The 25,238-nt window shown below is 55.2% G+C and overlaps 1 protein-coding gene across 4 annotated transcripts in view; it reads right to left on the minus strand.

The window, feature by feature from the left end:
* Positions 1 to 2,648: 2,648 nt before the first annotated feature.
* Positions 2,649 to 25,238, minus strand: part of TUB (TUB bipartite transcription factor) — an 85,143-nt gene continuing 62,553 nt past the window's right edge. For 2 of the 4 annotated variants that reach the window (XM_019456207.2, XM_053900009.1), the window contains 11 exons: positions 14,144 to 14,195; positions 13,506 to 13,668; positions 11,401 to 11,544; positions 9,849 to 10,016; positions 8,710 to 8,831; positions 8,049 to 8,246; positions 7,653 to 7,765; positions 6,663 to 6,780; positions 5,031 to 5,129; positions 4,627 to 4,798; positions 2,649 to 4,184 (listed from right to left, as the gene is read on the minus strand). In XM_019456207.2, the coding sequence (XP_019311752.1) occupies positions 4,051 to 4,184; positions 4,627 to 4,798; positions 5,031 to 5,129; positions 6,663 to 6,780; positions 7,653 to 7,765; positions 8,049 to 8,246; positions 8,710 to 8,831; positions 9,849 to 10,016; positions 11,401 to 11,544; positions 13,506 to 13,668; positions 14,144 to 14,195 (1,483 nt within the window). In that variant the 3' untranslated portion in view covers positions 2,649 to 4,050. Of the gene's footprint in view, positions 4,185 to 4,626; positions 4,799 to 5,030; positions 5,130 to 6,662; positions 6,781 to 7,652; positions 7,766 to 8,048; positions 8,247 to 8,709; positions 8,832 to 9,848; positions 10,017 to 11,400; positions 11,545 to 13,505; positions 13,669 to 14,143; positions 14,196 to 23,717; positions 24,092 to 25,238 lie in introns of those variants that run through there. The other 2 variants (XM_019456208.2, XM_053900010.1) reach the window with 2 other exon arrangements.

The following is a 25,238-nucleotide window of genomic DNA, read 5'->3' on the forward strand; positions in this document are numbered from 1 at the left end:
GTTTGTCTAAAACTCCAGATAATTTTGAACAAAAATGTCTGACCACTCCAGAATAGGAAAAGACAATCTTGTGCAAACAGACATACACATTCTAGGCATTATGAAAACTGGCTAAATGTATATTCCCAGCAAGAGAAGTGCCACCCATCCGGACCAAGTCCTCTTTGTAACTCTGGCCTTCATGAGGCCAGAGTTGGGCTTCCCTTTCTAAGCCCCTCAGAATTACTCTCTCAGAAACTCTGGATCTTGGCCTTATCTGTAGCTCTGCCTGGACCTTGATGGGGGGAAAAGGAGAGGGACAGGAAAACAGAAGAGAAGAAAGGGGTGTGACATGTTTCTTAGGAAAGAAAAAAGGCACAGTGATGAGCCAGAAAAGGTAGTGATGAAAGCAGGGATCAACTTTAATTCACCCTCTTACTGAAGGCTTGGACAGTCCAACCTCCTCAGCTGTAGACGAGAAAACCACCTAGAAAAACGTGCTTTGCTCAGAATCACCTAGCTACTAAGTGCAATAGTGCTCTCTATAAGCCAACTTGCCTCTCAACTTGGTCAGAAAATTAAACCTATCCCCAGTACTTCTGGGGTATTGCCTCTCCCTCCCCCTAATCCTGAGATGACAGAATTGCAAACTGGAGGTACAGGTAACCAGTAAACTCAAAACAAGAGCCCATCCCTTGGCCTGTTCCTGGGGGCTGCTATAGTTCATTGCTGGGCACAAGATCGCAGACTCCTTAAGCTATCTGGAAAAGTGTGCTCTGAGGGCCACCTGGTATCCTGAGGTCACAGGTATAGCTTAGCAAAGAATTCTAGAAAGGGAAGGCCAGTAAGGGAAAAGCAGGGACTCCAGATAAGAAATGTCATTTGTGCTTGCATAACAGAGCCATGGTCATGGCTCACTGCAGACCCCACTGTGAGGAAAGCATGTACTTACTAGGTTTGAAGTCCTCACTGCTGCTTATTAAATTTAGAACTGCCTCTAAATGTAAACTGGCAGAGCATTTATCTCTAAGTATTTCCAGACCCAAGACAAGCTTCTGCTTCTAAATTTTGCTGCCCTTTTTTGTCACTGAAGGATGCAGGCTCTGAAGGTCCTCTTCTAGCTCGTGATTATTACACTTGCTGGCTTCCAGTGCCTGTCCTCAGCATGAGTCTGGACCTTACCTGCTCCTCCTAAACTAGTGTCGTGATTTTTAAGGCACATTCACTAGAGTATGTTCAGATTCATCCAAAAGCATGCATGTAACACACCAATTTCTTCAGGTAATGCAAAATGAAACTGAAACTAAAATTTCTTGGATGGTATCCTCCCAGTCAGAACCCCTGGGAGAAGGAGCTGCTACTTTCCCAGGTCTACTTTCTGATCAAAGAGCATGAAATGAAAAAAAAAAAAAAAAATCCACAGGTGATAACATCCTTATTCCTTTCCTACTCATCCTTAGAAATATGATCGAAGTAAGAAACCTCAGTTGGTGATTTGCAGATTGCCCTTTTCCCCAGTTACACACAGAGACACAGACACACACAGACAGACACAGAGCACCTTGGAGCCAGAAGGAAAGAAAAGCTAGATTTGGAGAAGAGGGGGGAAGTGAACATCACTGCTCTGTAGAAGAGCTGTTTGGGGGAAGAGGGAGTAGAGTTTTGGGGTGTGGCCCCAGGAGCAGTACAGAGGAGCTGCCGAAGGTCCCAGCTGCCCACCACCCTCAGGGCTTGCTCATTTCATCATCCAGTCCCCTGCCCATCAAGGACCAGGTACGTAGAGGGTATGAAGGGCAAGAGCTGTTCCCGTGGGAGATGCTGAGCCCAGATGGTTTCCAGGGGCCCTGGCAGCTTTTTGAGTCTTTGGGCCCATGGAGAGGTGAGTGGACAGGGAAACCCAGCATCACCAGGAATGGGGCCTTAAGAAAAGACCTTGTGAGGCTGGAGCTCAAGCACCCATCACCCACTGCTCACCACAGCTTTTTTCCCCAGGCCACACCAAGTTCCCAACCCCACCCGACTATCCAACCACCCTGCTCTCCTGCACATTTGCCACTGGGCTTCTACCTTTTCCACATGGCCACCTGGATTCCCCCCTCCCTAGGATCTAAAACAACTCATTCTACTTTAAAATCAGAGACACCGCTTGACCCAGACTTGGGAGATCTAGTTTTCATCATCCCAACTGTCAGCAGGTCTCTTCCCAAAGTGAGGAGAAGAGCCAAACTAGAACTATGGAAAGGAGGAGGGCCCCACAGTACCTCATCAAGAAGTGGATCAGCCCTGGTAAACAAAAGTCTCGTGCCCTCAAGAGTGGTCCAGAAACTAGACCAGTGGAAGGGCCTCGCACATATTCACACTAGAATAGGTGTCCCTTGCTATGAGCACTCAATGTAGGAAATCCTAGATTAGAAGGAAATAGGAACTCAGTACCTTACACTTAGGTCAGAACAACTCCCCCTCACTACAGAACCTCACTAGAGTAGTTAGGACTTATTAAAAAAAAAAAATTTTCTACACCACCTTTCCAAGCAGACCTACTCTGAAGGGAGAAGCTATTCCTGCTTGCTTCCCATTGACTTCTGACCTCCATCTGGGCAAGTGGCGGGGGGGGGGGGGGGGTGTAAATGACAAAACAGGTAAGGGCTTGGCTTAGCATTTCCAAGTCTTCAGAGTAGATGGTGCCATCCCATCTACTAGATGGAGGGGGGAGATCAGGCCCAGCCCTGGAACACTCACGCCCCACCCATCACACCCGAATAGAGAAAGGGGCAGCAGCCTTGCTAAGGCCTGCCCCCTGAGCCAAACACAAGCCAGTCTCAATCAGAGTGATACCCACAAAGCCAGCTTTCAGTCTCTGTAACCAGACAAAAGGGTGAGGGTATGCAGACTGGGTCCCAGGAAGGCCAGAGAACCAGTTTCTTGGGGGATGGTAGGAACAAATCAAGGGAGCTGAACTTTGCCACTAACCAGCCAGGTGACCCAGTGCAAGTCCCATTCCTGTTATGATTCACCTAAAGTACTACTAGTTCATCTCTAAAGGCCCTGCCATCTCTGAGCTCTTGTATACTCCCTGCTTTCTTCACCCTGCCCCACTCCCCCCCAGGAAGAACCACACCTAGACTGACCATAGGAGGAGCTGAAGCACGGCTAAGAGCACTGAGCTGGAATTTCTTCCCGGAGCATGCCAGGGTTCAGGAGTAGTGCTCTGCCCACTAGAGTCCCAGGCCCGCCTACCTGTGTGCACTCAGGCTGACAATCTGGTCCCCGTCCACATTTACTGGGGATTGTGCGGGAACTGCTCAGTAGAAAGCTCCTCCGGCAGTTGACAGAACTCTCGAGATCGCCCTGGTCCAGGGAGCCTTTCCGTGTACCTCTTGCACGTGGACCTGTGTCCTACAGGCCCCATCCTCTAAGACATCTGGCCTGGAGGCCCAGCCTCCTACTGCCTGTCTCTGTGCACATGGAGAAAACCTCCCACAGCCAGGTCCCTACAGTCCTGACAAGGTCCTGCCACTCACCTTTCCCAAACCCCTATAACTCCTCCCAGCCTGGCTGAGGCCTTCTGAAGCCAGAAGCCTTTCTGTAGTTAGCAAAGGACTTGGTAGCCGATCCTTGCCCTTCTGTGTAAAGTTGATGTACCCAACACACACAAACACTGTGCCCTTCACTATAGGGGACCCGTTGTCCCCTGACTCCTAGGCTAAGGGGATGGCTGGGCCACAGGAGCCCTGCATTGTGCTTCCTCTCCCTCTACACGGTCTTCCTACCTTCAGGCTGAAGAGGCCACCCAGCTTGGCAAACATGATTGCAGCAGGATACTAACCCAAGAGTTGGGGGTGTGTGGCCCTTGGGGCGCAGGAAGAATTCATTCTGGTCCATTCACACACATCTCCCCCATCTAGTCCTCTGTCTCAGCAGTGGAGGCGGGTCTGAGCTGGCTGGGCCAGGGAGCCACCGAGAACAGAAGGTTCATCTGGCAGGAGGCCTATGTACAGAGGGTAGGCAGGGCTGTCTCTGCAGGCAGCTCCACTCCAGGCTGGGCAACCCCAACGGGCACAAGCAGGCCCTCTACTCGCAGGCCAGCTTGCTGTCGAAGCTGGACAGGGCGATGGCGAAGGCCTGCAGCGCACACAGTGGGTAGTTGTAATCCATGGTGAACACATCCTCTGCTACACGGCCAAACTGCATCACAATGTAGTCCGCTGGAGGCAGGCACAAGTGTGCACAGAGAGCGAGGACAGAGCAGGGATAGTAGAGATGAGGAAGCGGGAAGAGAAGGAAGCCGAGATGCCAAGGGAAATCCCAAAGGAGGTAAAACACAGACCAATGGGGGAGAAGTGGTGGGAAAGAGGGAGCAGATGACACAAAAAGACAGACATATAAAAAACCAGAAGACAGAAGAGAAAAAGTCCATTCAGAGGGTGTTTCCACACCTGAGACTGCTGACTAGGGTTAGGGCTCCAAAGAAGGTTCTTCCAAGGGCCTCCCCGTCATTCTGGTTAGAGAGCTCTTGACATCTGACCTAAGCCATATGACCCACGTCCTTAAGCTCTGGCCTGTAAAGGCTGGGCTGGGTGAGTGAATCCTGAGCTACAGGCCATGGCTACCACGTGGACGATAATGAGTAAGGGCAGAAACACTCACGGTCATTGCCATGGATGATCTGGAAGTTCTTCACAGAGGCCTGTGTGACGCGCCCGTGGAAGTTGAGTACGTAGGACTGTGTGTCGTCATTCCAGACAGGCGTCTTGTTTTGCAGCTCAATGATACTCTCCGTGTTCTTATTCTGCCAGCGTGCTAGCAGCGTCTCGTGCTCCTGGGAAGGCAGCCTCTCCTGAGCCAGGCCCAGCCCTGTGCCACCGCACCACAACCACCCTGAAGAGGGATGTGCCCTGGGGGTGGGGTTCTTAGATTTCCCTAGACCTCCACCTTGACCTCCAGGGCTTCTTACACTGTGTCTCCTCCACAGACACAAGCCAGCTACAGTTCTGTCCACAGAAGTGCATGCAGAGGCTGGGATGATGGGGAAGGGGTGGGCAGAGACTCACGTTTCGGGGCCGGATGGAGACTCTCTCATGAACCATGTTCATGCCTGGGACAATCACACTCATCTTCCGTGGCCCCTTGAAACCTAAGACGTTTGTCTCCTGGGAAACAAACACAGAGCGAGAACTCAACACTGGAGAGGACTCTACTTACCTCACAGAGAGATGGCAGGGGCGTGGGGAGAGGGAATAAAGATGATGAGCTCGTTTCCAGCCTCTCCACTTGAATGTCTAACAGGCGTCTCTAAACTTGACACATGCAGAACCAAGCTCCCCAATCTCCACTCTGCCTAAACCAGCAACACCTACAGTCTCTCAATTCTTCCATTTGTTCATTCTTGACTCCTCTCTCTCACTCACAACCCACTTCTAATCCATCAGCAAATGCTGTCAACTCGACCTTCAAATTATATCCAGAACTCAACCACTTGCTACCAGCATCACATCTCACCAATATGACAGTAATAACCTTTATCTGGATTCCTTGTTTCCAACCTTCCCTGCCCCCCATCTTTTCACACAGCAGCAAGCAGTCAAGTCCCATGCTTTGCCTCCACTGTTCATTCACATTAAAAGCTGAAGGCCTTACCCTGACCGCAAGGCCTCACATGGTATGGCCCCATCACTTTCCTCTCCACACCATTTGCTCTCCTCTGCACTCACTCTGCCCTCCTTGCTACTCCCCATACATGCCAGTCACTCAGGACATTAGCACTGGCTGTGTTCTCCCCTACACCTACATGGCTGGCTCCAACTTCCTTCCGGGCTTTACCCAAGTGCTACCTCAGGGAGACCCTCCCTACCATCCTTCCTAAAAGCTTACACACACCTAATATTTCATATCCCTCTTCCCTGCTTTGCTGTTTCCTCTTCACATTCATCAGGAACATTATTTATTTTGTTTATATATTTTATAGCTTGTCTCCCCTACCAGAGGTTTAAGGTATAAATTTACATCTCTCTTCTTCACTATTGTATCTTCAGTGCCTCAAACAGTACCTGCAACACAGCTGGGGCTCAGAAAGCATTTGGAGTTTTGGGCTGCCTCCCCAAAGGTGACCAGCAGGTGGCAGCACAGGACCATACAAAACAGCTACAGAGCTCCCAGACTGGCCGCCTTAGAAGTATCCATGCCCAGGTGAAGGGGATACCAATCCCCCATTTTAAAATGGAGACAAATCCCCTGTATTTGTATTCCAGTTTGGTCATTTAGAATCTATAGGACACTGACAAGTGACCCAACCTCTGAGCTTCAGTTTCATCTATATGATAAAAAATAGAAGACTGAGCTCTTAGGTTGTACATTCAGTGAGATGATTATGCCAAGAGCCTTGTAGTCCATGAGGGCCTACATACCAAAGGGAAGACATAAGGGATGACCCAGACCTCCTGTCTCCTTTCCCGGAGGCTCCCAGGCTGGGCTATATAGAGCTCACCTGGTTCCCAAGGCTCCCCGGCCAGATGGCCATCTGTGGTCTGAGCTCTGAAGACAGGCAGGGGCCACTCCAACAGAGAGCAGCCCAACTCTGTACAGTTTTGTCTACTCACAAAGCAAGATGGGAAAGCCCACAGGTTGGGCAAGTCCTCAGTGTCATGTCTAACTTGGAGACTAGAGGCCAGGAATGCAGGACTCACATAGCACACGGCTGCCAACTCCTGACGCAAGGCTCCACTTTCCAAAGTAGAGGATGATGCCTTCTGAGGGTTGACTCCATTGTCATAAACGGTGAACTTAGTGCCCATGAGGTTAGACCTGAAGGACAGGCAATCGATAAAGGATCATGCACCTTCTGCCCTATGGCAGGGAAAAGCTCAGTCTGTCCCATGAGGAGCCTGCAGGACATACTGGATTGAGCCAGGAACAGACCTGGGTGGGGGGGACCCTGCTCACTGAATCCCCAAGTTTGATCATGGGCACAAGGCCTGGATTTGCTCTGAAGAGAATCAAAGGGCATCTTAGTTCAGTGAAAGAAATTCCAGGAGGTAAATCTGGGATCCACAAGTTTCCCTCAAGGAACAGGAGTGCTCCTCTCATGGGAGGTGAGCAAGCACAACGGCATGTGGCAAGACTGTAAAGAGGACTCAACATCCTGTAGAGAGTGGATATCACAGATGAACTCCTCTGTCCCATCCAGCCCATGGTGTTGGTCCAGCCCCATCTCCAGCATTACCTCCTCATCTCTAAGCTTGACTTCTGTTTCCCCAATCTGGCACTCTGCTCCTCAGCAAACATTCCCCAAGACCTAGCTCAGAGCCCTTCTCCGATCCCAAGGTTGCATTCTCTTCCCTCAAGGGCTCTAGCACAGACCATGGGGCCACAGCAGCTCTTCCATGGTGGCCTACATCTTCAATGACTTCCTGAGGTTTTGATCCACCACTCTTGGCAGGCCTGTGCCCCACTCGCCTGGGAGCAGCTTAGGGTAGGGTGCGCAAGGTCCATCCCCAAGTCTGGCTCTACACTGGCACAGACCTGGGCCTGTGGTTGAATCTGATGGACAGACGGAATTCCATGAGCGGATCTGACCCCTAACCTAGAGCTCCTTCAGGGACAAGACATGGCCTGTCCAGGGTCTGGCCCTGCCCCTCCCTCCTACCCCTGCCTGCTTCCCAGGGGAGCGCTAGTACCGCAGTTTCCCGATGTAGCTGTCCCCTCCTCGAGACAAGTCTGTTGGGTCCACAGAGATGAGGTAATTGGAAGTTTTACTCTTCTTTCTCTTCCTTCCCGCCAAGAGGAACACCTTGGGGAATGGAGCAAAGTCACGTTCCAGGCCCAGCCTCTGGTCACAATTACGGGTGCCCCTCACACACACGACTCTCCCTTGTGTCAGCTCCTGAACATATGTGTGTGCACGCACACATGTGCACCAGCAGACACAAAGGTACGCACCGACCAGGTATGGAGGCTTCTGTCCCTTTGGGGGAACTGAAAGGTCAGTGTTGGATCTGAGGCTTCCGGTCACATCCCAGCCCCGGGACCTCAGGCCATCCCCCAGCAGAACTGCAGGTGCAGGCCAACCTCACCTTCTTCCCATCCTCTCGGTCCAGGTGCAGGAAGTAGGTGGGGTACATCCCCCGGTCCATCCCCTTCTTGTCCCGCGTGATGCGGCACTTGATGGTGATACCTTGGGGGGCCGGCCTCAGTGCAAACTCCTCAAGATCCTGGACCTCAACATCCGCCGAGGGTTCTGGGGCTGTTGGGCTGGGGGCCGAGGCTGCCTCCTACCAGAGAGAGAGTAGGAGCCTGATGCCCCAGAGATCCAGAGCAGCTGCAGTTGGCAGTCTGGGATCCAAAGCTGCCCTCTGAGGTGGTGGTGGTGGGAATTGGGGCAAGGTCCTTGGGACATGGGCCTGGCCATGCTGGCCCTGGGGTCAGCAGCTAGCACCTCAGCCCTTCTCCCACCTCAGCTGTCCTGAGGGTGGAGACGGAGGATGTGGGAAGGTTCTCAGGGCCATCCTGTCCAACTCGAGCCCCCCCCCCTCCGCCCCCTGCTCCTGGCCTGACTGGGGAGGAGGCAGGATAGGAGGACAGAAGAGCCCCGGCCCAGAGAAGCTCCTGGTGGGCACCTAGGCCTAGTCCCAGGAGGGCCAACTATCATTTCTTCACACCCGTTCCCCTGCAGCTCGGATGATCACCCTCCGAAGACTGCCGTCCACACCCCTGCTGGGCAGGAGAGTGCCTCACCCTGACAGACTTCCTGCTGGTAGCAGAGCTGGGGCGGGTGTTGCTGTTTAGCTGGGAAGAACTGGAGCTATTCTCGTCCTCATCCTCCTCTTCCTCTTCAAAGCTCATGCTGCTAGAGACACCTGGGCCAGGCAGGGGAGCAGGCAGGGCCAAGGGGTCACATATACACCCCTGGACAAACACCTGTTCAGAAGCACTGAGCCACCCGTACACATACAGCCATACGTACACACGTGGGTACACACACACACCCAAATATACGCAAGGACACATTCTCTCAAGTGCATGCGTGAGCTGGGGATGCTCACAGTGTGTGACCCCGCCCCAGCTTTAGCTCAGTCCCCCCATGAGTTTCCCCCAAACCCCTAGTCACAGTGCCCAACTCCTGGGTAGTGAGACCTGAGCAGAGCTGACCCTGTGCAGGAGGCCTTCATGACCACCAGAGGTCTCAGCTGGCACAGGCAATGGCATCTGCTTGGGGGAGGCCCAGTTCCTCACCCAGCCTGATGTGCAGGGGCTGCCGACTCCCCTCCCAGCCTGTCTGAGGCCTTCTGTCTACGCATTGCTCCCCACCTGGAATGCTGTCCCCAGCCTCACGCTGCCTCAGTGGCCCTTTCTCCAGGAAGCCGGCCCTGATCTGACTTGTTGGAGCATGTGGCACTGCCAGGCTTCCCTCTACCACCGTGTGCCAGGGACTCCCTCAGGCAGGGCTCACGGAGGTGCAACTCTGGGCAGCAGGTTTCCCGGGAGGATGTGCCCTGCCTCTTGGCATTCTGGCTCTGCTCCCCGAGCTGAGCAGGTACAGGGGAAACAATGTGCAAAAGGAGCTTTTTCAAAGGAACCAAAGGGAAAGGAAATCTGTCTCCAAACCCGGACCTCCCTGGGGACAGGAGATGGAAGTAGGGAGATAGGGCTGGGCTGTGGACAGGTTGCTCACTCCAGTTCACATCTATTTCCCTTAACTTGGCCTTATTAGGGGCCCCTACACCCAAGTTTCTCATTGGTGTCCAACTGCGCCCCCCTACCAGGGCCTAGGAGGGACCGCAACAGACACAGGAGGACCATGCTCCTCCAGAAAGGTACATCTATGAACCTGGGACTGAGCTTCGGGGGTGTCACTGAAACCCCACAGGGCTCACCCTTCCTCTGCATCGTGGCACGGAGGTCCTGCCCGCTGGGCTGTGCGCCCCCACCAGCTGCCGTCTCCCCTGCGTCCTGGGCGTGGTCTGACTGGCCCACAGTCAGGATCTGCACCGGGCCTCGGGCCTCACACTTGTCTTCTGCCAGTGCTGCTGGCCCGCTGGTGCCTGCAGGCCACGGACACTCCTGAGTTCCGTGGGGATTCGGGGGGAGGGAGAGTCTGGATTCTCAGACATCCTTAAAGTGGGTGAGGGATGAGTGGGGAGACTCTCTGCAAAACTTTATTTGCAAAACTGATCTTTAAAAAAAAACTAATGATTGCTGCCAGCCTCTTAATGATCGGTAAGCTACGAAGGGACATGGACTTCGTTTCTTCTGCTGTTCCCCCAAGTTAGCTGCCGAGGGTTGGTTTGAAATGCTTCACATCCCTATGGAAAAGCAGCCATCTACAAAACCAACTGCACAGTGAAAAGGACAAGATGGAGAACAAAGATCGATTGCGACCAGACCCAAGGCCACCACTCGTTCACAGACGTGACCAGCTCCTGGTTACCAGTGCTGATCTCTCTCAATCTCTCTCTCTCTCCAACACACACACACCCATGCTGCTCGCTCATGTGCGCGCGCGCGCTCTCTCTCTCTCTCTCTCTCTCTCTCTCTCACACACACACACACACACACACACACACACACACACACACACACACACACACACAGTAACTCATAGACATCATTCGAAACATATGGGGCCTCCTGAAAAAGGTGGGGTTTGGCATACACTCGCTTTCCTACATGGAAGATCTCCTGTCCCACATCACCCAGCCCCAGGTGCCCAAGTAACAGAAGACCTGGCCCACACAGGTGGCAGCTGCCCTGCCTGGTTGGGCTGTGCGCCAAATGCTGTCAGCTCCAGAAGCCTAGGAACCCGGACACACCACTGTCCAACCATGGCCCACAGGCCTGGCAATCAATGGCCCCTGCCCAAGGGTTGAGGACACAGAGTGTCTAGCCAGCAGAGACAGGACTCGTGGCAGGAGCCAGTATAAAACTGTCCTCGATCTCTGGGGATCTTTTCTGGAGAGAGAGGAGCACAGAGAACAGACTGGTTTGTGGGCCCGGAGGGTGGAGTCAGGACTTGAGCAGAGAGTGGAGGAAGCCCACAGGGCAACCATGAGCGCTGCACAAGGATGGGCAGGTGGCCCGGGAGGCTGTGACACCTGCTGCAGGGAGCGTCCTGGGGCAGGACACAGGCAGCTGGCCAGGCAGGCACTGGGGCCGGGTGAGGGAGGTACTTCCCAGGCCTGACCCAGCCGAGATGCACGTCACTTCTGGCAGCAGGCAGCGCTTGCCCACACCCACAGGCCAGCGCAGGAACCCCATGAGCTAGACGAAGCCTGTGAGCCAGCTGGGTGGGGGCCTGAGTGCCATTCTGGGCCTTTGTGGAGGCCTCCCGCCCTGTCCCTTACCTCCAAGTCTGGAGGAGAAGCCTCCCCCCAACCCTTCAGTGGGAGCCAGGCCTCCTGAGGAGGGCTGTAGTGGAGGCAAGCCAACCTTTGTGCTTCCCCTTCTTCTCCTTCCTAGAGGCCCCGCCCTGGCCTCCTGCTGCTGCGGCTGCCTTGGTTCTCTTGGCTGAGGCTGGTGCTGTTGGGCGGGCAGCTCCCAGCTGTGCACTGGTAACTGGGTCGGCCTCTTGAACTGCTCAGGAGAGAGCCAGAGAGAGAGCAATGGGTGAGATCTAGGTGAGAGCAGAGGTCCAAGTGGAACTCACTTCTCAGCACAACATTTCCCAGGGCTGCACCACCACCTGAGCCCCACCGGGGCCTCTGAACCACCCATCTTGACAAGGCACAGGGGCCCAGGGCAGGCTGGGCCGGAAGGAGGTGGCACCCCCACTCCAGTGTGATAAAGTCACAGCAAGCTGGCCCACACCATGATCCATCAAGAAGCACTGCAGTCAGTCTCTGGGCCAGCAAACATTCTGAGCCTGGGCAGGGGGAGGGAGAAGATCCGGGAGAATGTGGGTCACTGAAAATGGTGAAGACAGAAAAGGCTGCATCTCCTAGAAGAGCCCAGAACTAGCAGGACAAGCACGGCGGGGAGCCTGCGCTGGCCCTCACAGGACAAGTCCACAGGAGCCTGGATGCTGGAGCACCCCCAAGGCAGGAGAATAAGTCTGGGACATGAAGAGTTGCACACACTGACAGAGAGGCCTCACAAGGATCACAGCTGGATGGCCTCCACGGTCTCCACACATCAGGACCCCAACCTGCTCAAAGTCCCTGAATGACTTCTCAATGCTCAGAACATGAAAATGACCAACATTCTCTTGTGAGTCTGGCCCCTCCAGCTCCCCTCCACTTGGCCTTGGCCTTAATCTCACACTCCTCACTTCTCAGGAGACCCAAGTCCCAGCCACACCAGGCTCTTTCAGTGCCTTGTGCACCCGGTCCTCCCTCTTGCCACAGAAGCCTTGCTCCAGCTGCCTGAACTGCCTTCACTATTGAGTGTCCCCTAACCCCAACTGAACTCCCACTCAACCTGTACCCTCCTCAGGGATGCTTTCCCTGACCCCAGTCTGGGAGTAGGCTCTCTGCCATTCACTCCCAGAGCCTGGTTTCTTTCTGCAAAATACACCTGTGACTATCTGTTTAACTCTCTCTGCCCTCCGAGACCTTAAGGTTCATGCATGAACAGAGACCACACCTGTTTTGTGCTTACCCAGGACCCTCAGCCTCTAATCCAGAGCTTAACATAAACCAAGCCCTCAAAATATATTTAAGAAACAAATATTTAACATGAACGAGCATGGCCAATAAATCAAAAACCACTTGCTGGGATAAACACTTCTGATTTACGTCAAACTCCCCAATCATCCTCTGGAAACGATCCCATTGTACTTAACACCAAGAGCCAGCAGAGGGCAGGGCGGGAGACAGCTAGGGCCGCAGGTGGGGGTGGCAGGTACTCTAGGACATCCCCAGCCCAGGCCAGCCAGTCACCTGTACGGCCGCCTCCTGGGGCCCTGCCCGCTGCTCAGAGCTGGGCAAACACTGGCCCTCCCGGGCAGCAGGAGGCACGCAGCCTGGTCTCGAGTCTCAGCAGGGAACAGCACTCAGCAGACTGGACTACTGTGGAACACACCATGGCCGCTTTAATGTTTCAAAGCCCCGAGAAACAGAATTATCCTCACTTTGCAATGGGAGAAAACAGACCCAGAGAGGGGAAATGACTTGCTCACAGTCACAAGTGAGCAGGTGACCTATGGTGGTGCGACCAGAAGCTGTGTCTTGTCACATGGGAGGCACACTCCCTCCGGAAGGGCTGCCGTCCTTCTGCGGGCCTGGCCCTGCCCCGGGCACACAATCTGTACTCAAGAAAACAGCTGCTGAAACAGCTGCATGGCAGTGACTTACAAGACTCCCAAAGCCTCAAGATGCCTGAGCACATGCAGGGGCCCCAGGCTCCAGGCCCCAGCCTCCCTCGGCCCGCCTCCCTCCACCTGAGCTGGGAGCCGCAACCAGCCTGAGCACACCCTGATGGGGTGAGCCCCTCGCCTGCGCAGGCAGGCAGAAAGTCCCTGAGGGGCTCCCCAAAGCAAAGCCAGGGTATGAAGCCACAGCACGGGGGCCTGCGCAGGCTGACCCAAGGGCAGATACCTTGGTAGCTGGTGCTGCCACTGCTGCTGAGGTAGGACTCCACCAGGGGGGCCTGCTCCTCCGACTGCCGGGCCCGCCGGCTCCGGGGCCGCCCATCCGCGTTGGCCTGCACCATCAGGGGTTCCTGACGCTTCTTCTTCTGCTTCTGCTCCAGCAGGGCCCGCTACAGAGGCACCGGACAGGCAGGGATGTTGGCAGGCCCTGAGAGGGCAGCCTATCACTTCCGCCCAGAGGGCAGGCTCCCAACTGGGATCAAAGAGAAGGCCCTGCTCACTCAGCTCAGTTCTAGAGGTTGCGATGGGATCCACAGCGCACTCCGGACCAAGGTACCTTGAGACTCAGGGTCCAGGAAAAGGAGGCAAAAGTGACCCCGGGGAGTTGCCCTGGCAGGACCCCAGCACAGATGTCCAGGGTTCCACCTGCAGTGGTCCAGCTGCCTATCCCACAGAAGCCCTGGGTTCTGGGGCAATGCTAATGCTGAGCTGGCAGAGAGGGCTTGCCTGTCTTCTGTGAGAGCCTCCTCCTCCCCAGACAGAGCCACCCCAGGAAGGGAGACAGTCCTCCCTCCCCACCCTTGGAGACTCAGGCCAAGACGGCAAATGTTGACCATGACTCCACCTGGCCCCAGCCCCACTCACCTGCCGGTCAAGCTTCTGCTGCCTCAGGTTGCTGCCCTCATCATCTAAGACACTGCAGAGGGAGAGAGCGGCACTCAGGGCCTGCCTACCACGTGCCAGGATGGAGCCCAGAGCCCACCCCCAGCACATCTGCGTTCTTTAAACCCCTCCTGTCATGACTCCTGGGTACATAGGAGAGGGAGGAAGGGTGGAGCCACCCTCTGGAAATTGGCTCCAGACAAAAAGGTGTGAGCCATATTTTAGCCACTTTAGAGCTTTCTCCTGCTGGGATCCCTGCTGATTTAAGGAATTCCTAGTCAGCCTGGCCCCAGTAAGTACAGGAGGAGACTTTCCCTTTGCGGCCATGAGCAGGAACATGCCTGAGATCCAGGAAACCTGTCCCAAGGCACCAGGCAGAAGCCGGGCCCAAGGCTGGGCTTCAGAGTCAGGCGCCCGTCCGTTCCAGGTGCCTCTCGGATCTCACCAGCTCTTCCCCTCTCTTTCCATCCTTTCTGGAGGAGGCTGGATCCTCTGGGGCAGACACCTTCCCCTTCTGTTCAAACTCCTGGCTTTCCGGGTGGCAGAATGGAGGTGCTAACACTGCCCACTCCCCTTCCCCACTTAAAGAGGGTTGAGGGTCCCCTCATTTGGGAGAGTGAAGCTAAAACACCAACCAGTCCCTTAGGGCAGGGCTGGGTGGGCATGTCTGCAAACAGACACAGCATGTCAGCGCATAGCCCAGCAACCAGCCAATATGGCGCCAATATGGCACAGGGGGCACCAGGGCATCAAATCCTTGAGTCCCTAAGGTCTTAGAACAGGTAGCATCACCTCACATACACCAGACCTGGCTCCCAGGAAGGTAAGCATAATCAGCGAGCTCCAACCACTTAGCCTTCCTTCTCGTCCAAGACACATACATGAGACCCAAGCCCAAATTCTATAAAAGCCAAGGTTAAGGGGTAAGATTGGAGCCTGAGGATCTGAGCCCTGGGAATCCCCAGGCTGCCCTGGCCCAGTTATGCTGGAGCCTGCCCCTGAACCAGACCTGTGTGGGCACCTGCACAGGCTTGCCTGAGTGCATCAGGTCTGTGTGTGAAGCTCTAAGTGATAGTATCTCATGCATGTGAACACACTGGAATGTGTGCAAATATAGGAGTACATCTACGTGGATAAGCACATACCTGGATATCAATGCATGTAAACACCTGCGTAAGAAGTGGGTGTGCTTGTGTGCAGGTGAGTACAGTGTGCATGTAAGGGGGAAAGATGAGGTCAAGTCGCCCCACAGACAAGGTAAAGCCATTTCCACCTCCTCCTGACAACAGCAACTCTTTCTAGCTGGACCAGTCATTGACTTGAAAGGACCCTTCAGCTCAAACTACCTGTGCATCCATGTGCTGGGGCAGCCGGCCCGGGGGGGGGCAGGAAGTCCATGGATTACACAGCTCACTGCCCACCTCTGGCTTTACGCACACACCTCCCTGGCCACAACCTATAACGACTGCATGTTTTTAACTGGCAGCTGTCCTACCTACTTGAAGGCCTTTCCTGATACCCATGGACTGCTATACACTCAAGAGGAGCCCCAACTGTGATCTGGGGCCATGCACAGCCTTATTCACCAAAATCCTTGGCTGCCAGAGCACAAGAGAAAACACTACTAAACAGACATGCTCGAAGTCAAGGGCTCAGTCCACCTAAAATACTCTAGAGCTGCATGTGGGACTCCCTGAAGGCATTGCCAGGGCCGAGGACAGGGAAGCAGCTCCTAAAAACGCAAGCTGTCTGGGCCAGTGAGTGCCGCATCAGAGAAATCAGGCATGATGGGAGAGTGGCAGCAAGGGTCTTGAAGAAAAGATGACAGTACTAGAGTGAGCAAGATGCCTGGGGGCCCTGCCAGGTCTGAGAGGCTACATCTCTGCCACTGGTCTCTCCACCTAAGTCAGTGGTCTGACTGAATAACACCAAGGCAAAGCGTCTGCTCCCACAGACTTCAACAGGTCAGTCCACAAACACCACTGTCTACCCTGGGCTGCTGCACGAGCAATGCATATTCAATTGTAACTTGCCAGATACAGATGGAGACTGCAGTCTGGACTCCATGTGGCACCTGGCTGACAGAAGCGACCGGGCCTGAAATCCACCCATGCTCTGCTTGCCAAGCTCTGTGCCTGGGTGCACACGGGGCGGCCTGTAATCTCAGTCACGTGCCAGTGGCCTGGCTACAGGCACCCGTGTCACCTCTGCCAGACTGCCGGCTCCAGCAGGCAGCAGGAGAGGCAGTCTCATGGCTTGCTGGGATGATGCGAGTCGCTCGTACTTTCACAGGGCAGGGCAGGGGGCACTCATCTGGGTCATCCTGGCACTGGGCTTGCTGAGCAGAGCAATGAAGATGCCTCCCATGGTGCTGACACTAAAATCTAGGGTCATTTAGAAAAGGGGACATTCAGGGGCACCTGGGTGGCTCAGTCAGTTGAGAGTCCGACTTTGGCTCAGGTCATGATCTCACAGTTTGTGGGTTCGAGCCCTGCGTCGGGCTCTGTGCTGACAGCTCAGAGCCTGGAGCCTGTTTCAGATTCTGTGTCTCCCTCTCTCTCTGCCCCTCTCCTGTTCATGCTCTGTCTCTGTCTCAAGAATAAACATTAAAAAAAAAATTTTTTTTTTTTAAAGAAAAGGGGACATCCATCTGAGAGTTAAGCTGACATTAGCAAAGCCACCTCCAGAACTGCTGGGTCACACTGGCAGCCGGATGGACAAAAGGTGGCTCCAGCCATGGTGGCCTTGCTGCCCAGTGCCTCTAATGTCCTTATCCGTGCAGGAGGGTACATTCCTACCCCAGGCTACTGTCCACTGCCACGGTCATTCTATAGTCACACCCAGGTAAGGAAGCTGCCTTGCTCTTCCTCTGGCCCCATCTCCTTTCCCTGATGGAGGAGAAAGATGAAGAGCTGCAGGCTTTAGCAGCTTTAGCAACAGTGATAAGATTATAAGCAGAATGGACTTCACCACCGGAGACGGACGGATGAACAGAAAGATGGATGAACTAGGGGTAGGCTTCTGAAGAGATTCCAGAAACTCGGCCTGGAGGTGCCTAGAGAGCCATCCACCATGCCTGTTGGAGCAGCCGTGGGGGCGGGGGGCGGGTACATGCAGGCTGGGGGCGGCAGTTGGGAGAAGCAACCTGTGCCCGGTGAGTCACAACGTGCCTGGCTGAGCAAGACCCACCCAGGAGGGCCGGCAATTAATGCACCTACATGGAGTGGCTCCGACAGCAGGCAGCAGCAGGTACAGTGAACAGGCTCCTGGCACAGCACTGTTTCTAGGAAAGCCACAAAGGCACGAGGCGAACCACGGTCCCCCAGCAGGGATAGGCTTGCACTGCCTAGCCGCAATGTATCCGGGGCACACGACACCCATCCCTGGTGGATAACGGAAACCCCGCAAACACCAGCTGCTGAGGAGCACAATGACAACAAGGATGGCTGTCTCCAGGGAGTCAAGGAAACCCCTCTCACCTCCTCAGCAGGCCCGGGCCCCACCCCTCCAGACAGCCCTGCCTCTCAGCTCCCGCTTCAGCACCTTCCTTTCTCACCGACACTGCCTCTGATGGGCACTATTCTAGGCAGCATTAAATGATAACCACAGAGGAGACAGTAATGGCTTTTTAACAATTCGGGCTCCAATTATGGAACCACTGCCAAACCCAGGCTGCCAGCTGCAGCCCCGCCAGGAGCCTCGGACAGGAGACAGGACACTGATGGATGGGGCCTCCAGCTGACCCTGGTGGCTCCTTCATTACAGGCTTCTCCTGCTGGGGACGAGACCAGGGAGACCCAGGAAAGCACCACAAAATTGCTATGGGCACTGGGGCCTGACTTGGCAATCCAGGACTGCTGGGGAAATTACCCCAGAGTCAATCCCTCACCTCACCCTCGCTTTTAAAACAAGAGACGTAAGTGATGCTAATGATCAGCCATGCAAATGAGGACCATGAGCCACACTGGCTCATGAGGGTCAGAGAAACCCAGGCTGCGGTGTCCATCAATCCATCCACTCTGCCCAGGACCAACAAGGTGGCCCCTTCACCTTCCAAGGAGAGCCCCTCCATACCCTCTTGCTTCCCTCCGAGATGCCCAACAGATATCTGGAGAGAAAACCGTGCTTGACAACAAATGAGAGTGGGGGCACTTCTTCTCCCATGGGATGGAAGGGCCAGACAGGAACAACACATTTAGGAAGCCGGTTCCCTGCCTCTCATCTCAGATGCCACCCTACATGCTCAGCTGACCCACCAGAGCTGACCAGAGGCCTGGGGGCCAGGCTACCCAGGGACAGGCCCATACTCCATGGCCAATTCACTCTCTCCCCTTTTACTCCCTCATTCCTTCCACTCAATCACAGTGGAAACTGCCCCTGTCGGACCCAGGGAATCAGGGAAATGGCCTACCAGAGGAGGAAAGACCACCCAGGGGGCCAGGCCACAACCCCTGTACCCAATGCCAGACTCCCCTACCCCCACCCCGGCACATTCAGACCTGTGCTTTCGTTGCTTAGTGGCTGCTTGGAACATCATGGAAACAGTACAGCTGGGAACAGAGGGAGCCCCAGAAGGAAGAAGAGTCCCAGCCTCCCCGGATGGACCCTCTCCGTTCCAACCACTGATTCCCAAACTTAGCAGGTGCGTTAAAACTGCTATGGGCACGAGGGCCTGACTTGGTAATTCAGAACTGCTGGGGAAATTACCCCAGAGTCAATCCCTCACCGCACTCTCTCTTTTAAAACAAGAAACGTAGGTGATTCTAATGCTCAGCCATGCAAATGAGGACCATGAGCCACAGCTGGTGCTCTCTAAAGAACAAAAAAGAAATTGGAGAGTTGCTGGAAGTATGCAAATGCAGCCTTATGTTCAGATGGGGGAAGAAATTATAGCCTGCAGATCAACGAGTCTTATGTAGGCCCCAGGTTAAGATCACGGGACAGGCCAAGTGAGCAGCTAGAAGACCCAGTGACCACCAGGAGCAAGCCCAGGCCACTGGCAAGTCAGGGCACATGCCCCCAGACCTATCAGGGAAAACGGGAGGACAGCACAGCCAGGCTTCCACACGGACTCGAAGGGACCAGTGATGGTCACCCACGGGCACGACGAAGCCACGTGAGTGGCATGCTTCTCCAGTAAGACAGACACTCAAAGATCTTTGCAACAATAGGGCATGCCATAGTCAGAGAAGGTTTCTAGCATCCTGCTTGCCCTGGTTGGCATGTTTACTGATGACCTAAAGACAAGGCAGGCCTCTCAGCAGACTTCAAATGACGCAAAGTAGAAGCGATACTAAACTGTTCATTAAGACAGTAGGGCTTCAGGGGCACGTGGGTGGCCCAGGTCATGATCTTACAGATCCTGGGGCTCTGTGCTGACAGCTCAGGCCCTGGAACCTGCTTCGGATTATGTCTCTCTCTCTCTCAAAAATAAACATTAAAAAAATTTTTTTTTTCTTTTTAAAAAGACAGTAGGACTTCAGAAGACACTGGAGAGCTAACAGAGTCTAACTAACAGAAACCTAACAGGAGAAGGTCATGTCTCACATGTGGGTCCCCGAACCTAGGTCTTCCCGACACAGGCAGAATGGGGGAGACAGGGCTTGACATCAGCCTGATGAGACTTCAGGGTTCTGTTTACAGAGGCCTCAAGGTGACTAGTCAGTGAGCCAAAGCCATTCCCCGAGAGGGGAGGCTTTGTGAGGACTCAAGGTCAGCCACGGCCCCGGGCCAGGAAGTAACAGCCTCCCTCCACTGCTGTGGGACAGGCCACACCCCGCAGGCTGCAGGTGCCTCTAGGCCTGTGCTGGAGGAGGGAAGAGACCAATCTGAGTGTACCAACAGGATGCCTGCTCCCCAAGTCCACTCTTACACCCCTGTGTTTCCTTCTCCTTCTGCCCTAAGCAACATCAGGAAGACTTCCCAGGGGGGTTTGGGCGGGGAGTGGAGAGAGATTCTGCTCCTCGCTCCTGCTGCCACAGGCAAAGCAGCAGTCCACAGCATCCAGGGCGCCCCGAGGCTCCCCACACAGGCAGAACTGAAAGAGTCAGGTCTTGCTTGGTCAGCGGCCATTCCACTCTCCAGAAAGCGTAGTGAGGAAGTGGTGAGAGGACCCCAAAAAGAGCCAAGAGGAGGGAACACCCAGAGGCATGCTGAGGCTCACCCCAAGGAAGAACTTTCTACTGGTCATAGCCATCTGATGGCAGGCTACTGCACAGAGCATTCGCACTGAGGACTGGACAGCAAGGGCCCTTCCAGCCGAGCTTCTCATTCTCTAACCTAGGCCCACACTCTTCCAGAAGTATTCCTTTTTCTGAGAGGGGAGTACTACATCCCTCGGGTGTGCTGACAACCTGGGTGTGGAGCCAGGAAAGCCGGGAAGTCCTAAAAGCTATCTGGGGATGCCTCTTTGATTCAAAGTAGCAGGCATCTTGTCTATGCTGGCTCATGCCAGGCACACAGCCAAGAACCAGATGAGGTCCCTGCTCTCCAGGAGTTCAGGGCCTGGCTGGGGACACACCAGACAACGGCCGCACGACCATGCGGACAGAGCACTGAGGACAGGGGCTGGCCAGCACGCCCCACTCTGAATACTCCACCTGCAGCTCATCGAAGGCTGTGAAGTCAGGAATGAAGGGCATTTAATACTCAAGAACAACATAGACGGACAGAAAATGGCAGAAGTGGAAATTATTAGTAGTAATAACAGAAACATATCAAAAGGCAAAACGCTCTTCTAATTGTTCAACTTTATAAACTAAATGGCTCCCTTCTGAGTCAGAATGTGAGATTAATCCGTAATCATTGTAAACTGGGCCACAATTACCCTTAAGAAGATTATCACCAACTGGCGTCGCTTAGAAGAAAATGAGCCAGGCCTAAGGAACGCAGGTGCAACCATCACAGAGGGAATAAAACCCCCACCAGGAGAGCTAATAAGAAATCGACCGGCTTCTCTCCCCCAAACCAAATAACACATTCCAGTTCTGACATGCTGTGACATCAGAGGGAAGCCTCATACCAAAGCGCGTGCACACGTGCCCATCCCCCTCATCTGCAAGTAAACTGCCTTGCCAGTCTTCTGCCCCAGTTTTCTGTGATCACACAGGCATGTGGCTTTAACTGCAATCAGCAGCCCAGTTAACCCAAGGAGGCAATTTGCATCTCCTCCTCTCAGCCCAGGCCTCCCCATTCTGGAAGTCTACACCCAAAGTCCAGTGCCGTCCCAGGCTCGGTGCACGCTCACAAAGACCCCAACAAGGCACGAGAGATTCGGGCAACTTCTGACTATAGCCTGCTCCCAGCTTGAGACCCACCCTCTTGGCCACAGAGCAAAAAGGCAGGGGTGACAGAGCAATGGGACAGCAAGCAGGCAGGGCCACAAGGGTGCCAAGCTGCTCCTCAGGGGTAGTCTGCCAGGGTGATAAGATTCTGTGCTCCAGGTGCAGTGTGCGGGCCCAAGAAGGGGATGGGCAATGGAGTGGTTGGACCTGGGCTGGAATAAGTGCCAACTCACTCCTTGAAGGATGCCAGTGCCCTGGGATTGCTGGAGGACAATGCCACTTCCCAGAGACAACCCCACTTCTCCAGGGCCCCCTTTCCTAGGGGCAGGATTAAGTCTCCCCTATTTGAGACAGACTTTCTCTAAGACCTATGCACTTACTCTATGCATTGCTTTGGTCTTTGGTCTTTGGCTCTTGGGAGAGGCTTCCTTGAACCACGATCTGGCCCGGCCCCCAGTCGGCCAGACCCTAACCACACCGTCGTGTCTGTAAGTGCTGTCCCTTCCCTCCCTCCGAAGTTAGTCTGTGGCCACCACCTGCCACCTGCTCCTCCATACTCGTACTCCCACAGCACTGGAGGCCACTCAGCCCACAGGCACTACCCCAGGCACCTCTGCTGGGTGGCTAGAAAAGGTTAAGGATACTCCTTGTGGCTGCACCCCCTCAGTACAGGTGTGTCAAGAAAGCCAGGATGTTCCAGAAACTACCTGTGCCCCTAGCCTGGATGCCCAGTGTAGGGTAGCAGCTCTTCTGAGTCAGCAAAGCCCCAGTTTCCTGATAGAAATATCTCCCTGATATATGGGAGACTCTGAGGTGTGACTGCATTAGGTCTTCAGGAAATCCTAGGAGTGACTTGTGTATGTGTGCACGTGGGTATGTCGGTGGGAGGAGCACCCACAAATTCTAACTTGGGAAACCCTAAAGCCCCCAAAGGAGCTGAGATTAGAGACAACAGTTCTTAAGAGAAACCCTGAATCCCCAGGCCAGTTGACAGGTGCTCGTTTGCAGAAGGATCTGCTTTTAACAAGCCTCAGGCGGCTTCAGCTGGTTTCCATTTTGGATGCTGTCTGGACAGACTATAGAAGAGCTCGGTCAGAAGTATTTCCTATCAGTGACTGGACTCAGGTCCGTCCCTCCCCAAGAGCTGGCTGCTACAAGGCGGGTCCTGAGGGTCTGTTCCTACAACCCACGGGCCTGTGCACCTAAGCAGACACTAACATAGTGGACCCTAGCAGTCCAGCACCTATTTTACACACATGCCTCTCTGGGAGGCCTAGAGACAGCCCCGTAGCCCATGGCAACCAGGAGCCAATAGGTGGCCAAGGATCTGGCGCTGCCATGACGATGAGATCTATTCCAGTGGTAAGGGAGAGAATGGAGTGCATGGGGGAAAGGCCTGCACCTGTGTGAAACCCCCCACACTCCTTCCCCACCCGGACCTCCACACAAGTAGCAAAGCCCAGCTGTCCTTGGGACAGACCAGAGTCTGGGAACACAGGGTGGCTGTGCTTTCTGTGTTTTCATGAGTGTTCTTATGCATGTAAAGGCAGTTCTATGTATTGTGAGTTGGTGTGCGTCCAGGTATGGACCTGTTAGCAAGTGGATTTCTGAGTCTCTGAAAGATAGGAGTAGTATCTGTGAGTGGGTAGCAGGTGTCAGGTATCGTCCCATACAGGATGTGTATGTGCACAGATAGTAGTATACCCGTGTGAGCCCAAGAATCAGTGTGTGGGGAGACGTACAGGGTGCATGTGTATATGAGCAGCCGGTGATCTTGGTTCAGAATAACTGTCTCCAGGAATTCATGCTTTGAGTGTGTGAACCGACCAACAGGAGCATCTTTGGCTGGATGCACTCACGGAAGGTGCATGCCTGCAGCTTGTACGGGGGGGTCTGTCCACGGCTACACTGGCATGTGACCCGGTGCGCTGGGCCTAGGAGGGGGCTTAGAGCAGTGCGCTCCTTCCCCAGGCGGCCACATGGCGCTGCCGGACCGAACCAGGGCCCACACAGGCCCAGAGCTCTGGACCCTTTCAGCAACCCCGGCGGACGGGAGATGAAGCAGGGCAGCCAGGTTCAGTCCGCCCGGGGCCCAAAGTTGGGATAGGAAGGCCCAGCGCCTCCAGCCCGCGCCCGCAGTGTTGGATGGGATGGATATGGGAGCCCTGCGCCCCGGGTCGGGGTGGAGGGCGCCCTCGCCCTCAGCGCTGGAGGGTAGTGGGCCGGGCCCGCGTCCCGGAGCCGAAGGGGAGGTGGGACGGGCTCCCGCGTACCTGTAGGGAATCCAGTCGGAATGCGGCTTGGAAGTCATGTCTCCCGGGGGCGGGGCGGCGGCTGCGGCTCTGGAAGCCGGGGCCCGCGGGGGCCGGCGCGGGGACCCTGCTCAGCTGCCGGGCCGCCCCGGGCCGCATCCTCCCGGGCCGGGGCGCTGGGCCCCTCCGAGGCCCGCGCTGCACGCCAGGGCCCCGGCCGCGGGCTCGGCGAGCGGCTGCCTGCGCGGCGCGACGGGCGAAGCGGCGGAGTGCGCGGGGCCGCGGCGGGCGGGCGGACCGGCGTGCGCGCGCGTAGAGGCGGGAGAGGCCGGCCCCCACGGCCCGGCGCTGCTAAAGGGGCTCGGTCCCGCGCCGACCGCCGGAGTGCTGCGTGGCGGCCCGCCCCCTCCCCCCTCGCCCCGCCCCGCCCCCCGGCGGAGACCCCACCCCCGGGCCGGCGCTGGCGTTGCGAACGCCCCCGCCCCCGCGCCTTCCCGGGAGCCGCGGGGCTCCAGCTCCACACACGTGACCGCGCCCGCGCCCACCCGAGGCTAAGACCAAAGCCGCTGGGCGGGTCCCTAGACCTCCGAGCGTCAGTTTCTTCCTCTGTGAAGCCGAGATAATTCTAACTCCTACCTGCCTGCCTAGCATACCTATCTCCGCTAAGAGATGGGAACCGCTGCTCAGATCGGGGGTGGGAAGAGGGATGGGGGAGGGGAGGGGATCCTTCGGTGCCGGAAAGGATTGAGGTCTGGAACAGAAGAGGTCCCAGGGAACCCGCTGGTCCAAACTCTAGAGGCTGGCCTTCCCTTCTTGGCCCCTTCCACTTCCCCACCCTCCCCACCCCCTCACAGGTCCCCGGGGAACCTCTGGTTTTCTGTGAAGGAGCTGCTTCCTAGCAGCAGTAGTCTTTCCCCTCTAAGCTATAGCAGTCAAGGAGAACATAAACCGTCTATTGCATTCCCAACCCTTATGAATTTATATTATTTAAGCTACACAACAGCCTTGAGAGGCAAGTGTTTTATTTCTATTTCTGGAGAATAAAGCCTCAATAGTGCTAAGATGCCCAAGGACAGAAAGCTACAAAGTGATGGAGCTGAAATAGAACCAGGGTCTCTGTCCTCCAAAGCTCTTTCTAGGGGATACACTTAAAAGGAGGCAAAAACTTATTAATAAAGGTCATCTTAAAGTCTCTGAGTGCTGAGGAAGTCTTGGCTGTGACTCACACCAACTTTAAAGCAAGCCGTGGCATGATGAGGTGAAGGCTAGTGAATCCACAGCCGGCTGACAGAAGCAGGGAAGCGAGGACAGGTGATCTGGCAGCGGTCTGCTGAGGAGCACTTTCTTCCCACTACATGTGGGTGTCCTCATGTGCGCCCTGGATTCAGCAGCGCACACACCCCGGTAACCATGCCAGAAGAGGGTCTGTGTGGTGACTCCACCACACCGGGGAGAGGGGGCGGGGTGTCGGAGGTGGAGAGTATGAGAAGAACCAGCTCCGCTGAAGGAGGGCCCCATCCTGCTGCCCTAGGTCCACGGCCA

This window comes from Panthera pardus, unplaced genomic scaffold, assembly GCF_024362965.1.
Source record: "Panthera pardus isolate Hobbes unplaced genomic scaffold, ASM2436296v1 HiC_scaffold_12, whole genome shotgun sequence".
NCBI lineage: Eukaryota > Metazoa > Chordata > Mammalia > Carnivora > Felidae > Panthera > Panthera pardus.